At 41.7% G+C, this 15,340-nt stretch overlaps 1 protein-coding gene across 1 annotated transcript; it reads right to left on the bottom strand.

Moving 5' to 3' along the window:
• Window positions 1-4,503, bottom strand: LOC148014390 (uncharacterized). Its single transcript, XM_087667066.1, has 2 exons — window positions 3,688-4,503; window positions 1-3,301 (listed from the first exon to the last, which is right to left on the bottom strand). Exon 2 carries the CDS (start codon window positions 1,488-1,490, stop codon window positions 519-521), a length of 972 nt encoding a protein of 323 aa, XP_087523192.1. The 5' UTR covers window positions 1,491-3,301; window positions 3,688-4,503; the 3' UTR covers window positions 1-518.
• Window positions 4,504-15,340: the final 10,837 nt, after the last annotated feature.

Here is a 15,340-nt window from a genome sequence, read left to right as displayed (position 1 = left end):
TGAAGAGACAGATTTGTATTTATCAAAATGGTGCCCTAATCAGGTCCTTGTACATCTTAAATACCCCATCCATGTAACCGGGTATTCGCATGTGCTAACCCCGTGTTAACCCCGTGTAAGACCCTCTAATCCCATTCTTTACATTCTATCTTGACCCGGAAGGTTTTTGCCCTCAAAAACAAAAAGAGAACGTATTGGTATGGCTGGGTGGGGGGGAAGGGGGTGGGGGAATCTTGTGGAATGGTGGCCTATGAGCATGTATGTAGTGTGAGCATGAGGGAAGAAGGTAACTCGGTACAAAGATAGGCACCAATTCCAAACAAGAAGGGCTGGACAACACCAGACAGCATGCTGTCCCGAACAGGCCTGTAGTGGAAAACTAATCATAACTTGCCATGGAAAACTCCAAACGAGACGTTTCGCATGTCAAAACGAAGCTCGTTAAGCGTACTTTTAGCCCAAATAGGTCATGCACGGGTGCAAATAATGCAAGCCCAAAACTGTTCGAAAATAGATGGCTATCTACTACAAAACAGGCCCAAATCGAGTTGTCCTTCAGCCAAGGTTGCCACCTCAAGGTGAGAGGACTGCACCGGGGGAGTGCTGATGTAGATAGAGATTTTTTTTTCAACCCCCGGGGTCAATGCATGGTAAGCATCACTAGCATACAGGTCATCCATGCAAGCGTGGGTCTCTGCACTACCACCAGGGTCAAATGGAAAGTGGTTATCCTTTCCATGCATTGGGTTACCATCCACAGGTAAAGCTAGAATAGTCAGAACCACTAGCTGTTGCATCGAGTCTGCCATAAGCATCATATAATTAAGCTCGGTCTGCGCTTGGATGTTGTCAATAACACACGGGGTTGCATAATCTAAAAAGTTTACTACATCAGCCCCTAAGTGCTGCATATTCATGGACCCTGCATTCTTAGTAATGTCCAAGCATTCAAACTGTAGGTCTGTGGACTGAAGGGGCTCCCGCATGGGGTCATGATCATCCAAATCCACATGCTGCCCATGATCTTCTTTCTTGAACTGAAGTTCTTGTTGTGGACCCATACCAAAATGGTCTTCAACAAGATCTTCTCCATCCTTTGCATCATAATACTCTAATACCAAGAGTATTTTGGCAGTCTTTGCCCTATATGTGGCTTGATGATTACAAGATAATGGCTTAGCACATCGATAGCATAAGCTCGCAACATGCAATTCCTGTATTGTATCACTAGTAAGGTGTCTAATGCGTTTTGCCTTAGATAGCAATTTACACACATGCTCATCACCATCGGCGATCAGCTCAGTAATAGTTCTGACATGCTGTTCATAGTCATCTTGCTGCTCATGTACAACAGAATGGTTGTCCATGCTCATGACCATAATGCTCATGATGTCCATATGGATGGTCATACCAATGTGGCTGTTGCTCATAATGATATTCATGCTGTCCATACTACATATGGTGATAATAGCCCTGCTACTCATATACATCTATTTGCTGCTAACTATTACCAAAACTTTGGCCATATTGTTGCCCATAAACATGCTGCCCAAGATCGCATGATGACTGTCCAACATGACTACAATGGTGTCCTTGCATCCTAGGCTGACCATAAGTATGATAATTGGCAAGTCCATGAGCATAGGTAATGGCATGATGCTGGTCATAATCACTGGCTTACTGCTCCTACATTGCATAAGAATCTCCATATACATGTTGTTGACCAATGCTGTATGAGCTACTATTTACATGTCCATGATCATGACTTGCATAAGAACTATGTTGCTGCATAAAGGAATGCTTGTAAGCATAATCATGCTATCCATGATAGCCATACTGCTGATCAAATCCATTGGAGTATGATCCACCCTCATGACAAAAGGTACGTAGCCGAGGTGTTGCTCAAAGTCGTATTGTACAATACTTTGGTTATCAAAATTGCCCATATGTGATTTAGCTTAGCACCAACAACAACTGACCTCACAACGCATCTCTAAGTAACTGCAGTTCCATCAAAGTGTTCAATTAAGTAAACTTGCCAATGGGGTTACAGACTCCAGAATGGACCTCCCTGTGGCATTAATTCTACTGCATTAATTCTGTTGCAGATGACTGCAAGAGTTGCACCACCAGTTGATCAACAAGGAAGTCAAGATGGTCACTGTCTGACACACAGCAGCTGCTTCTTTATCGAGCTCTCAAAGATCTCAGTAGCAGTGTCTACCAGCTGCTTTTACACACATCAATAAGCAACCTCAATTCTGAAATGCAACAGGCATTACAATTTCTTGTCATGACATCCCAAACTCCATTGCATATGCCAATACAATAAATTCATCATCTACAGTCAAATCCACTCCATTGCATGTGCCAATGCCATCTGCTCTTCCCTGCAACCAGTTTGGTTCAGCCAGTTACTCAACCTACCTTTGACAGAATTTTTGCTCCTGTATTTTCATCTATCTCACAAGCAACATCTGAAGCACATGCGATATTTGGTCACTTGCTCAAATAAGAAGAGCAGCCTACAAAAGTGCCATAGCTAGCACAGAAAACCATACAATTCCAAGCTTGTGTATCTAAAGCATTGTTCTGGAACTAGTCCTGATTATGGGAGAGCAGATCCAAATTATGTCATGAATTCTCCAAGCAAAGAGTGTTCTGCGAAACGAATGCCATGAAAAGAAGTAGGCCCAGAGAACCCCAACTGGTTTCAGAGTACTGCAGATGCTGTCAGGCAGTACCTATGGGTTTTGAGGAGCAGTGAAGCATGGAGTTCCTTATCCTGGCAAGAAAGCTGTGGATGATGAGATAAAACCTTTACCGGTGGGTGTTGCTGAAGAATGATTCTGGTAGGATTATGGAGACCTTGGATCCTAAAGTGAAGAACACTTGCAGTGATACTACAATAGTCAGAAAGGCTTTGTAGTTTGCTCTGTTATGTAGCAATAAGCAGCCTTCTTTCGTGTGGATTGCAAGCATCAAGAGGCCATCCACAAGCTGGGAAGGGATTCAAGATCCTACGATCAGTTCACTGTCAAAATCCAACACTCAATCAAAAGTTATGATATCATCCGAGCATCATGTTGGTCTGAAGAAAGATAATGGCTATGGCATGATGGGGAAATGTCGGTCTATATCACTGCCCTTGGTAGCCTCCATTAAGATAACTAGTGTAGATAGCTATTGCAGCATGAAAGACAGATGCCATAGGGGACTACTTGATAATCAAAGAGCTCTTCACAGCAGCACTCTCAGCAGCAGAGTGTTGCTCCACCACCTCCCATACATGTCCCTGATGCTGTAGAAGACGACATGTCAATTGGCTATCTTACACCATAGGCGAATCCATCCAATTTGAATGAAGAGAATGTGCTGAATGAAGCCAAGGTTAACCAGGATTCTGTTGTTTATGAGGAGCACGAGCTAATGGACAATGCAAGTGACATGGTGCAAGCAGATGCATTCTCAGAAACCACAGAAAATGGGAGATGCAACTCCACTGTATCTGCTGCTTCAAAAGTCCCAGAGACTGCGGCTAGAAGGGTGAGCAATTCAAGCATAAAACATGACCAAGGAGAGTCTGGATCCCCACCTTAAAAACAATGGCCTCTTCAGTGGCCTCTCTATACTACATCTTTGTTATCATGCTCCTAGGGAGCCGAAGAGACAATGGATATGGATTACCTGCCATAAACAACACCAACATCTTCTCTGCCCTCGAGAGCCACCGTCGCAAGTCCAGCAAGAAGAGATCAGACAAGGATAATGCCGAATCTGCTGGGAAAGAGGTGCAGCCTGCTGTCACTGCCTAGGCTCCTGCGCCTGTCTCTGTCAGCTCCTGGGCTGATTGCGAGGGTCATGACGAGGAGGAGTTCGCAATGCCAGCAGTGCCCCCGCTTCCAGATCAACAATATGACGGAGAACATTGATGGCATCTGCAATGGCGATGCCCACAAAAGCCCCAGCTGTTGATGCAAAGCCAGTCCCTACTGTTACTCGTGAGCCAGAGAGGGAGTTGTCAAAAAAAGAGCTCAGGAAAAAGGGTTTGGCTGAGCTTGAAGCAGCTTTAGCAGAACTTGGATTGAGTCAAAAGGATGAAAGTGATGCCAACAATGGTCTATAGAGTGAAGTGGATGGAACTGGTGAAGCCAATGGGCATGTAGAAAAACCAGGGAATGGCCCAATAATTGAAAGCAAAAACCCAAAATGTAGGAAGCAGCTGCTGGATTGAAAGGACGAGTGTTTGAGTGCTCACTTGCTTATCTTCAACAAGATGAAGATCAGTCAGCAAGGAAGATAAAGCTTTGTGCAGAGGATGTCGAGGGGAAAAATGTCCTCACAAACTTCTAGGGATGGACTTCACCATTGATAAGTTGAGGTCACTGGTCTGCAAGTGGCAGTCTTTGATTGAAGCCCATGTAGATGTAAAGACTATCGACAACTACACCTTGAGAATGTAATGCTTGTAGGAGAAGAAATGGAGCGGAATACTGTTGTAGGTGGTGCTTGATCTGAAGCTTAGCAAGCAAGGAAATGTCCCATGCTATCCATTATAGCAGAGAGATGAAGATCCTGGAAAGAAGTGGAGTAGGGATCTTGGTTGCACCATGAAAGCTTGAAGAGAAGCTTCAAAGTTGAAGAAGAAGAAGACTCACTTTTGGAGAAGTAACCCCATTTAGACCTCTGTCAAGTCCTGTAGTGACCTCCTTCACCCAAAACCCCTAAAATTTTACCTCAAAGTTGAAAACGAGCTGTCATTTTTGGTCTCCTTGCCTCCAGCTTTAACTGAGCCTCCTGCCATAGCTTGTGTGGAGTCCAAGAAAGCTTCCAACACCTTGTGGTACTCCATTAATTTTCCTTATAGCTCCTGTACTTGTTTGACTAGGGTTTTCTCTCTCTCTCTCTTTTGAAAACTACAACCAGATGTGAGGAAGGAGAGAGAAGACTAGATCAAAGACCGAAGCTCTGATACCAACTATCATGAAGGAGACCTAAGAGAGAGAGAGAGAGAAGGAAGAAGCCTGCAAAAGAGAGAGAGGAAGAGAGTAGAGGAGAGAGAAAGACTAGGATAAGAGAGAGAAAGAGAGAGAAAGAGGTGAGAGAGGGAGGGGAAGCCATGGGAGCTGAAGGTGAAGGTGAAGAGACAGATTTGTATTTATCAAAATGGTGCCCTAATCAGGTCCTTGTACACCTTAATTACCCCATCCATGTAACCGGGTATTTGCATGTGCTAACCCCGTGTTAACCCCGTGTAAGACCCTCTAATCCCATTCTTTACAGATATCCACGATTTTACCAAGCATTAGTTGATATCCAACATGCTAAAACTCGATCATATGGAAATTTCTATATTGAGTATTCGAAAAAAATATAATATCATGCAGATATCTAAGTTTGTACTTAGCTTGTTACAAAGCTTCCTCTTTAAAAACCCCATGATGCTAAACATTCTTTCATCCTCCATTGATCCTAAAATCATTGTTTGAGCCAAGTCAACAAGCTAAACTATTTAAGCATACGATCTTGGAGAACTTAGCTTATGCTCAACTTGTTCCATAACTTGGGGGATTCACTATATGTATATCCCTTTACATCATGTGTGTTCAATGCCTATTTATAAATATCCTTATCTATGAATTTTCCTTGAATAAAACATAACCCTTTTCTATTCAATATGTAAATAATCCTTTTATATAACACCCTTTTGTATGTTTTAAAAAGTATTTTAAAAATACCTTATTTTGAACCCATGTGATGCACACATATATTCATGAGTGACCTCCCCAAGTTCCATAATTAGGTAATAGCATCTAATTTTTTAGGCTCTATAAGCTCACTGAACTAGTGCAACATAGTATCTCCAAAGCATTGTGGTTGCTCTAAAAATGCATCCCCATCTACTATTGAGATAGTTTCTTTCGAATCTTATATGTGTACAACTTTTCCAAAGTAATCTTTAAGAACATGGACTCTTTTTTGGAATTTTCTTGAAGAACATGCATGTCTTACTGGTGTTTCCAAAATTATAAATAAATTATTGACATTGCTTCTAATAGTTCATCTCTTGGGAAACCATAGGTTTCTACTCCCAAACAAATTCTAGAAATTTTCCTAATTCTCCATAGCCTCCAACTCAAATTTCCATGGTTCCCTGCCTCCCAAATGTAAATAAAGAGTCATGCTTCAATGGATTGAGGAGGACATGGAAAAAGAAATTGTAGCCCATGAAGAAGGTGTACCCATATGTAAGAGTGGAAGGCAATTCAATATGAGTGCATGTTAAGTAAGGAAGATTGCTTTCCAAAATGGGAATCTAGGAAATAGTTGGTGAATGTCTTTGTAGGCACCTAGATCTCACATTTGGGGTCATGGAGAGTTTAGATAGATCAAGAATGCAAAGAGGGCAAAGATGGAGCATGAGAAAGAGGAGAAGTGCAAAATGAAGGAACAAAAGAGGCAAGAAGCATTGACCTTTATAGTTACAAAGAAACAAGCTTGTGAGGAGGTAAGCTTACTCATCAACTAGGTAGAATATGGGAAACCCAACAAAAAGAAATAGACAAGCATATATGGTTAGTGTTGTGGGAAGAGGATGCAAATCATATGCATAAGCTGCCTCTATTTGACATGCCAAAATCCTAGCAAAGAGTTGATAAACCAAATCGTCTACAAAAAATGCAACAAGAGAAGCTCCATGCCATGGATGCATGCACCACATGATAGGTGTCTATCTCCCCAAGGTCCTTTCAGCAACACTTCTCTCCTCCTTGCAACCATTTCTCCTACCAAGCTATGTCTCATGGAGGCCTAGCTTTTGATCCTCTCCTTTTTTTTTAGAGCAGGTATTGCACTAGCCTTTTATTGCAATATGTGTAGCTAATCACACTAATATAAATATATGCATATATAATCTATCAAACTCACCCCATTTTGCCATGGTTGTTAGCTCTATAATGCCAAATACCCTCTAATGATAATGTATCTATCTACTTTTTAATGGCATTACATTTTAAAAATTTCTGTGTCTACAATGTTTCAACCAAAGTATTCAATTGAACGTGCAAGCAAAAAATCAAGGTTGCTTTTGGATTGAGATATGCTCACCTGAAATTTTTTCTTCATTTACTTCTTAGATAGTCTATTACTTTTGATTAACTATTAAGTGCAGGGGCTACCACCACTAGTGCCAAAATTGAAGGCTTGGATGGTGGTAGGCGAGTCGATGGCCACTCATACCTCCTAGGTCTCTTAACCAATTTTGTATAAGAAGCTTGAAGTAGCAATTTCACATGTTGGACATGCATTGCAAATGGTTGTGTATCTCGCCATGTCCACTGCCTATGATGAGTTCCATCCAATGCAAAGACCACGTTAACTCATGCCCTTTAGAAGCTCTATTAGTATGTTCTCCTACACATAGAATTTTGGCCCCTCGCAAGTATCTCATCTACAAGAACATGTGCTATAGGCTTGGGACCTAGTCCACCATGACATCTAATGAGCCCTATAGCGGGGCTATAGCATCCTTGCATTGACATTACAATTTTCCTCTGCCACCTTTGATTCCCTAGTTATATAGAACACTACATGGATGACATCCATCCAAACAAATTCATCATATTTTTCTTCTAGAAGTTGTACTTGATCAATACATTTCACAAACTACTCATGTAAGAGAGAAACTTGATAATTCTAATAATGGCACCAAGAAGATGGAAGTACAAATGAGGAAAAATACATTGTACCTTCTCTATTGTACTGTAACACACATTTTTCATAGGCTCATCCATATCGATGAGAGAAGGACTCAGAGAGGGGTGAGACAAAAGCAAGTAGAGACTTTAAGTATCAAGAAAGAAGGTGAGTATGGTAACTTCCTTGCATTTTATTTGATCAATAAGAGCCAGAGACTGCTTATGTAAGAGAATGGATGGAAGCACAGAGGGGGAGAGAATCTTGTACATACTGTAACTCATATTTCAAATCATGATGGCCATGGTGAGTTGTGCTTGTTGAGATATATATATATATATATATATATAATTCTTTACATTCAACATGTGGTAGTTGGTAGGGAGAACGAGAGAGATATTACAATGATAGAAGATAAAGTGAATTTTTTTCTCAAAGCTATTAGAATGCATGCCACATAAGATGTATCTGGTCTAGTTTACCCTAAGATATGAAAAAGTAAGAGATAGTATAGATGCTTTTTGAAGCATTTTATATAGCCTCTACCAAGCTAGGGTTAGGGTTTCCCCTACCCCTTAAGGCCATTCACATACATTTGCCCTCGTAGACCCTTTCTTAGGGTGGATTTCCATGCCTATATTCTAACAAGAAGAATGCTTGTGATGGCATCCTTATGATTTTGATCCTCTATGTGGGTGATATGTTGATTGCTAGGAGTGCTCATGATGAGTTGGATTCCTTGAAAGATCAACTCAAGAAGAGATTTGAGATGAAGGATATAGGACAAGCCTCACATATTCTTGGGATGTGCATTATGAATCGCTCTAAGGGGCTCCTCTACTTGTCATAAGAGTACATCCAAAAGGTCCTTCAGTGGTCTCATCTACAAGATGTTAAGCCTATTGGTTGTCATTTACCTTCTCACATGAAGGTTAGTCTGACTGATTGTTCGTAGTTTGATGAGCAGAAGGCTGAGATGGCCAAGATCTCACATGAAGGTTAGTCTGACTAATTGTTCGTAGTTTGATGAGCAGAAGGCTGAGATGGCCAAGATCCCTTATGCATCTATGATAGTGGGCAGCTTGATGTATGTCATGATAGCCACTTTTCCTAACATAGCATTTTCAATGGGAATTGTGGCATGCTTTATAGCTACACTTAGTAGATGGCATTGGTATGCCATCAAGGGTATTATGAGGCACTTGAAGGGCACAATAACTATGTGCATCTATTATGGTGGCCAAGATATAAGAGTCGTGGGGTGCATTGACTCTGATTATGCAAGATGACATGCACATAGTAGGAAGTGCACCTCTAGCTATGTCTTCACCTTTGTTGGAGGTGCTATTTCTTGGATATCCATGGTGCAAAAATGCACGGCCCTCTCTACTATAGAGGCAAAGTATGTTGCAGCCACACTAAGTCTTGCAAGGAGGATGTTTAGTTAGGTCATCTGGTGGCAAACCTGGCATTACTGATGTGGTCCCTACACTACATTCAGATTCTATGAGTGTTATTCAGTTGGCCAAGAATCTTGTATTCCATGTGAAGACAAAGAATATTGAGATGTGTTACCACTTGATTCAAGAGGTCATTGAGGACAAGTCCATTGAGCTTGTTAAGATCTCAATTGACCAAAATCCTACCGATATGCTTACTAAAAGCCTCTTAGTGGAGCATTTTTCCTTCCTTAGGAAGTTGATGGGCATTGAATGAGATGACGTCTTTCTTCATCTTGTTGTACTTTTGTACTTTGTCACTTTTTTTTAATTGTCTTCTCACTAGGGACACACCTGCCTTAAAGTGGAAGGTTGTTGGGGATAAACACACATATGCCTAACTTCCCGGGTATTAGTTACATTGATAGTACCCACACACCTGTATACTACATGTGGTGGGTGCCCATCACTATCACTTCATTCTTTATTATTTTAGTGACATTTGAATAAAGGAAAGGCCGGTCACACATTGTGACTATTGGATTTCCCACATCTTGTGTATGTGTCTCTCTCTTGCTCTTGCTCCTTCCACACCATAGCCCTTGCTTCCTCTCCATGCTTCCACTTTAGGGCTCATTCCCTTCAAAAAATTGTTTGAGTTTAACAGTGAAGGCGTAAAGATAGAAACAAATGTTGAGACATGGATTGAGAAAATAGAATACTTCTTTGCAACTGGAATAAGCATAACCAATGAGGCTATGATTTCTTGGTTACGTCTCATTAGAGAAGCCCATTTATGATGAAAATAATGTTGTTATGATATAAGAACACTATATTTGAGGATTCAGGAATTCTCATATAGTTTGAGGATTCCCAATATAGTTAATGTTTGGCCACATGATCAAATCTTGTCCCCTTACTTGAAGGTGTATTCTACCCTAATTACTACACAGGCTATCTTTCCAAGTCCCAATTTGAAACATGGGTTAAGATTTAGCCACATGGCCAAATTTTTACCCCTCATCTAAAAGTGGAACTTGGGAGATTTCCAAATTCTCTAATATGGTGTATAAGGCTGTTATTGAGATATCCCAAACTTGAAAATAGATCAAGGTAGTTGTCCAAGGAAGATACTTGCCCCAGCTTATCAAATACATAGAATGGACGAGTTCTTTAGCCCAAGGCAATTGGGCCTAATCATGGAGGGGTACTACTCTTGTTTTGTTTCCCTTCTAAAGTATGTCCCCTCAAAATGATAATGACACAATAAGTATTTATAATATTTTCGCACGAAATATTAATAATTTTAGACCCCGCACACACCGTGTAGTGAGCAATTTCAAGTGACCTCCCTGGGACAAAAAGACCTTGGCTAAGTACTTACTCCATGTGCATCATCAAAATCTAGCCCGCGTTGTGCGAAAGAGGGCGAGGCTAAAAACCCGTAAGCCGCACGGGAACACCTCTTCAAGGAGGGGAAAAAAAGGATAATGGTTAAATTTTGGCAAATTTTTTTAATAAACCCCTCCCCCCCAGCCGATGCATGGCGAGGAGAGGGAGTGTGACAGGGCTTGAGTAGGCATGGGGAAGCATGAGGGAGGGGAGCATGCAATAGCCACGTGTATGGCTATCCCCTTCCCCCCTCTAACTATATGAACCCCCCCTTTGAAGCTTGGGGGGAGGGAGAGGATTGTGAGCTACCGGTGTCGTGCTGGCCGCCATTGCCATCAATGCTGCCTGCTGCCGTGCTGCGCCACATTGCGCCACTCAATGGCCACCATCATCATCGTAATCCTCCTCATCGTCATCGCCCTGCCCATCATCCTCTCCACCAATCATTTCATTCTCTCTCCACGTCATTCTGTGGAACAGAAGCTTGGAAGCTTCTTTAGAAGCTTCTAAACAAGGCTTCCATAAGCCTTGTACACACGGCCTTTCCCTGGTTTTTTTTTAAAACCACGTCTTGTAAAGGCAATTTCTGTGCAAGGGGGAGTAGGCAGTTTTGGGGCTGATTTGCCAATGCCTCAAGAGAGTTCACAAATCGGATAAAGGCAAGGACAAGTTTGCAGAGTCAAGGATCTATGTCATCGATGGCTCCAAAGCTAAAGACGTGAGGCGCACACATGGGAACTGCCAACCCGAGTTCATGCGGGGACAACGCTGCGAGTCCTCATCCCCAGGTTCCAATTGTATTCTCGCATGAAAGGGGTGCGTTGAGCATGACGGGTTTTAGGAAAGTTTAAATGCATTTATTCATTTAGTGCATGTGTGCATTTGAAATTGCTTGCACATTGCAATCTTAAAACGCATATTGCATAAGCTAAAAGGTGGATTGTCTAAATGCATCCTTGATTGCCTCGCGATAAAGAACAGCGCATAATGCATTTAGGTAATAATTTCCTAGTTGTGATTTGTATGAGATAATCATCATAGAATCCCATTGAATGATGTCCAAATGGTCGTAGTGCATGGAAAATTGCATGCGAAGATGGTTGCATTTTTAAGTTGGGCTAAAGCTAAAGGAGGGATTAATTAAATGTCGGACTCATGGTATGGTATTCACTCATGCATGGAGTCTTTTGCCAAAGTTTGAATGCATCTTCATCAAAGATATTAAAGCCTTGATTTCATTGCATCAACATAGGTTTTATACGAGTTAGCCCTACATTGCCAATCATTATGATTTAGGCAAGGAAAAGAAATTGTCATTGTAAATCTTATAGTTGCATAGAAGGAAAAAGTCTATGAATCGCATATTTACATGGAATGTTGTATTTTGAAATTATCTAGGAAAAAGTATTTGCATCTCTAAGAAGAGATCGCCTCTTATTGCAAGACAATTAGATCGAATAGGTATATCGCTTGTAATGGTGTAACTCAAACAATGATCACCTCAATGTGCTAGGAAAAGCTAAGCTGCGATAAAATTCTGCCTAGTATCGCACTCGAGAAACCAACTTAATATTTCCGACCTCAAAGTTTGAAAGTGGAGTTTTGAGCTCGGGATGCGCCTAAAATTTGCCTAAAAATCTAGAATTTAGGGGAAAAATATTCAACATCGAAGAAAGCAGCTCCAGCTACTAGGACGATTTTAAGCACCAAGTGAAATACGACTCTTAAAAGGCGCCCGAGTGACACTTGTTGATTTTTGATAATTTTTTAGACTATCATGCGGGTTTTCATGAGTTGCCAGCCAATGCGGGATGTCAAGCCGGACGCCCAGGATTTTTCAGAGCTTGATTTGGAGTCCGGACGGTCGGGGAAATGGCCAAGAAATCGGTCAAGATGTAAAGAGGTGGACAAAACTTGGGCCAAATGGCCTAGTGACCTTTGGGAGCCCAACTTTTAATGTGGCATGAAAGTTTCATGTAAGAGATGAGGAAAAAACGTGAGGAGAGGAGGCGCCATCTACGCCCGATTTTTGCGCTCCAAATGATGGTGATCAATCTCCTACCTGTGAGCAACCTACCCAATGGACATTGGGGCTTGCCTACCCTCTGCTGTTGCTGATCATATTGCCGCCTCTCGCTCACGCAATGATAGCGTGGATAAAGATCTATGATTTTATTCTTTCTCTCTCCTCCCTCTCTCTCCCTTAAGGGGTTGTTCTTGTGTGGAAGAAGACAATGAAGAATGGTGAGGAAAGCTTGTCCGGATGAGACCGGATTGCTTCCGAATGGATGAAGACATGAAGAGTGCTGATCTTGAAGATGTTGAGTATTAAATGCATGTTGGAAATCAGTCCTGTAATCAAGAACAAGAAACCAAGACCTGAAAATAAGCAGTAATGCTATTTTTACAAAGAAAAATGATCTTTTTATGTTATTTGCTTTATGCAACCTTGTTCATATGGGATCAAAGTTCATTATGATATTGTTTGCCATGAGTTTCAAGTGTTTGCAACTTGAAAATCAGAAAATATAAGGCTACATGGCCGGAATTAGTATCAAAATGCATGAAAAACACGCGTTTTAAGGGTAAAAATGGGGGTTTTGCTATATAAATGAGAAATATGACATGTCACACCAACTAAATCTGAGTTTTTGCTATCAATGAACCTAAGGGCCACAGCCCACAATCAAATTTTATTTTCAGTCATTATTTATTTAAAAAAATAGGGAAAAATGCCCAAAAATGAAAAAAATGGGTTTAAAAATAGGAAAAAATAGAAAATAGGCTGAGGAAAATTAGGAAAATTTATATCTATGTTTTTGCAATGTATAATGATGGCAAAACACGAGATTGGCCTTGTTTATCCCCCGTTTCTATGTTTTATGTGTATTTATCATTCTTTTAAGAGGGAATAATGCATAGAAACCCTAACTAACCGATCAATGATACAAAATGCTAAGAGTTGGATGAAGAGGGGCTGAAACGTTGAAAGATAAAGAAAATATTTGATTTATTCATTGCACTTGGCATATAGGAACCGGTTTGAATAAAGAGGATGGTAGTATGAGCATATGGCTCGGTGCCTCCTTTCAACGCAGCACGCACTAGTAAAATTCATGGAAAGAATGCTTTATGCACCATGCACGATGCTGATCTTTCTTTTGTCTGAGCACATAGCCATATACGATTTGCATTAAGCATAACAATTAAAAGGTATCAGAAAAACCTCCAGGATGCATGGCACCTATTTTCCTTAGGTTGTGACCAACGATGAGCGTGAGAGGATGTCCTAAGCTGTAGGTTAGTCGTTGGGTGCTAAGGGGAAAGTATAGTGAGGAATGGTACATCCTGGAACGTAAAATATTGGTACCTTGAGAGGAGTTTGTGCTCGTTTGTGTTATATGTTTAGCAGCGCATCAAAGGACCAATCCCTGCGATATAGGAGAGTTGCAGTGGGGCTCCGACTATTAGTCGGTGGAGTGCCTCCTATGTGTGTGTGAGCGTGGCATTGCCAATGTGTAAGGGTTCTCCCTTTGAGGAGTTTTAGGGAAATGTTGGACTATAAACTATAAACACATGAATTAAGCTTTAGGGCAGGTTGTCCTTTAGCATTAGATTGACGCTCCTGGTCCGCGAGGCCATGAGGGTGTTTGCGTGTCATGAGCATGAGGTCCGGCTAGTGCTATAGCCAGTGCTGGCCCATTTCAGGTCCCATCAAAGTTCCTACCCACATTCACGGAATGTTAGGGTTAGTTTGACGCCCATGCAAGAACGATCTAGGGTCCTTACCCTAAGGGTCAATTAGCCAAATAATAGACGTCCGTATGGATTTAGGAACCCTAGGGCCAAAGCGTCATCGGCCTAGCAGGGTTAGGGTTGGGTTGGGTCAAGAGGACATCCCAAACCCTACATCTTGACCAAACGTATTTCTTGACCAAGGAACACCGTTTGATGGAAGAAATGATCCGACAAGATAGGTGCGACACTTATCTCGTGCAACAAGTTGCAATGTCACATGATTTTGTGTTAAATCACAAAATAGTATTGCCACTCCATAGAACAAGATTGGCAAGTCCTAAGTACAAGTCTAATTTTCTAGAGGATGAGTAGACATCCTACTATAGCACCCTTGGGTGAGGCTGAGTTGCCAAGTTAGGGTAATTATGAATTACCTAGCAAGCAATTGACCAATCAAGTTAGGGCGATGAGGTTGCCCAGGATTTACTATCTTAGTTTAAGGAACCTAAGGTGTTTGTTAATTTGGATTAATAGCGTATAAACCCTAACCCAAGGAAAGAGGGTAAACTAGCAACACAGCTTACGAAACCCTTGGGATCTTGCCAAGTCGCAATGGATCCCGGATCGAATGCTAGATGCATTCAGAGAGAAGGATTCACACCTTAGCAGTTGGCCAAACAAACGACCACTGGATTGATTGTGTTTGTACAGTTAGGAGCATTGTTTGTACTTCTTTGTTCAAAGAACTAAATATGGAAAAATAATTAATGCTTCAGGTTGAAGGCCTAGAGGGAGAGGCAACATCAGTTACCCTCGACTGTCTACCTGACCCTATCCAAGGGGGTTGTTAGGCATGTCGGGTACGTGGACCGAACCCGCCGTGAGAGGTCTCTCCGTGGGTGCTACTTGGAGTAGGAGGACGCTTGGGTGCCAGGGGGGCTCTGGCCGTAAATCCCTTGCCTATGGGTCCTACACAAGAGGCCGACATGACTCGAGATTGGATCTCGAGGCCCGCATACTAGTCTACGGGCGGAAATTTGGAATAGCGACCCCTGAGGATTGCTGGAATTGCCTTC

This window comes from Lygodium microphyllum, chromosome 25, assembly GCF_053477565.2.
Source record: "Lygodium microphyllum isolate KBCC chromosome 25, Lygodium_microphyllum_v1.1.10, whole genome shotgun sequence".
Taxonomy (NCBI): domain Eukaryota; kingdom Viridiplantae; phylum Streptophyta; class Polypodiopsida; order Schizaeales; family Lygodiaceae; genus Lygodium; species Lygodium microphyllum.
Note: the sequence above shows the minus strand (reverse complement) of the source record. Positions and strands in the feature narration are given on the sequence as shown.

What these genes read in the sequence shown, in the direction of transcription:
- LOC148014390 (XM_087667066.1), bottom strand. Translation starts at nt 1,490, where the DNA reads ATGTATATGAGTAGCAGGGCTATTATCACCATATGTAGTATGGACAGC.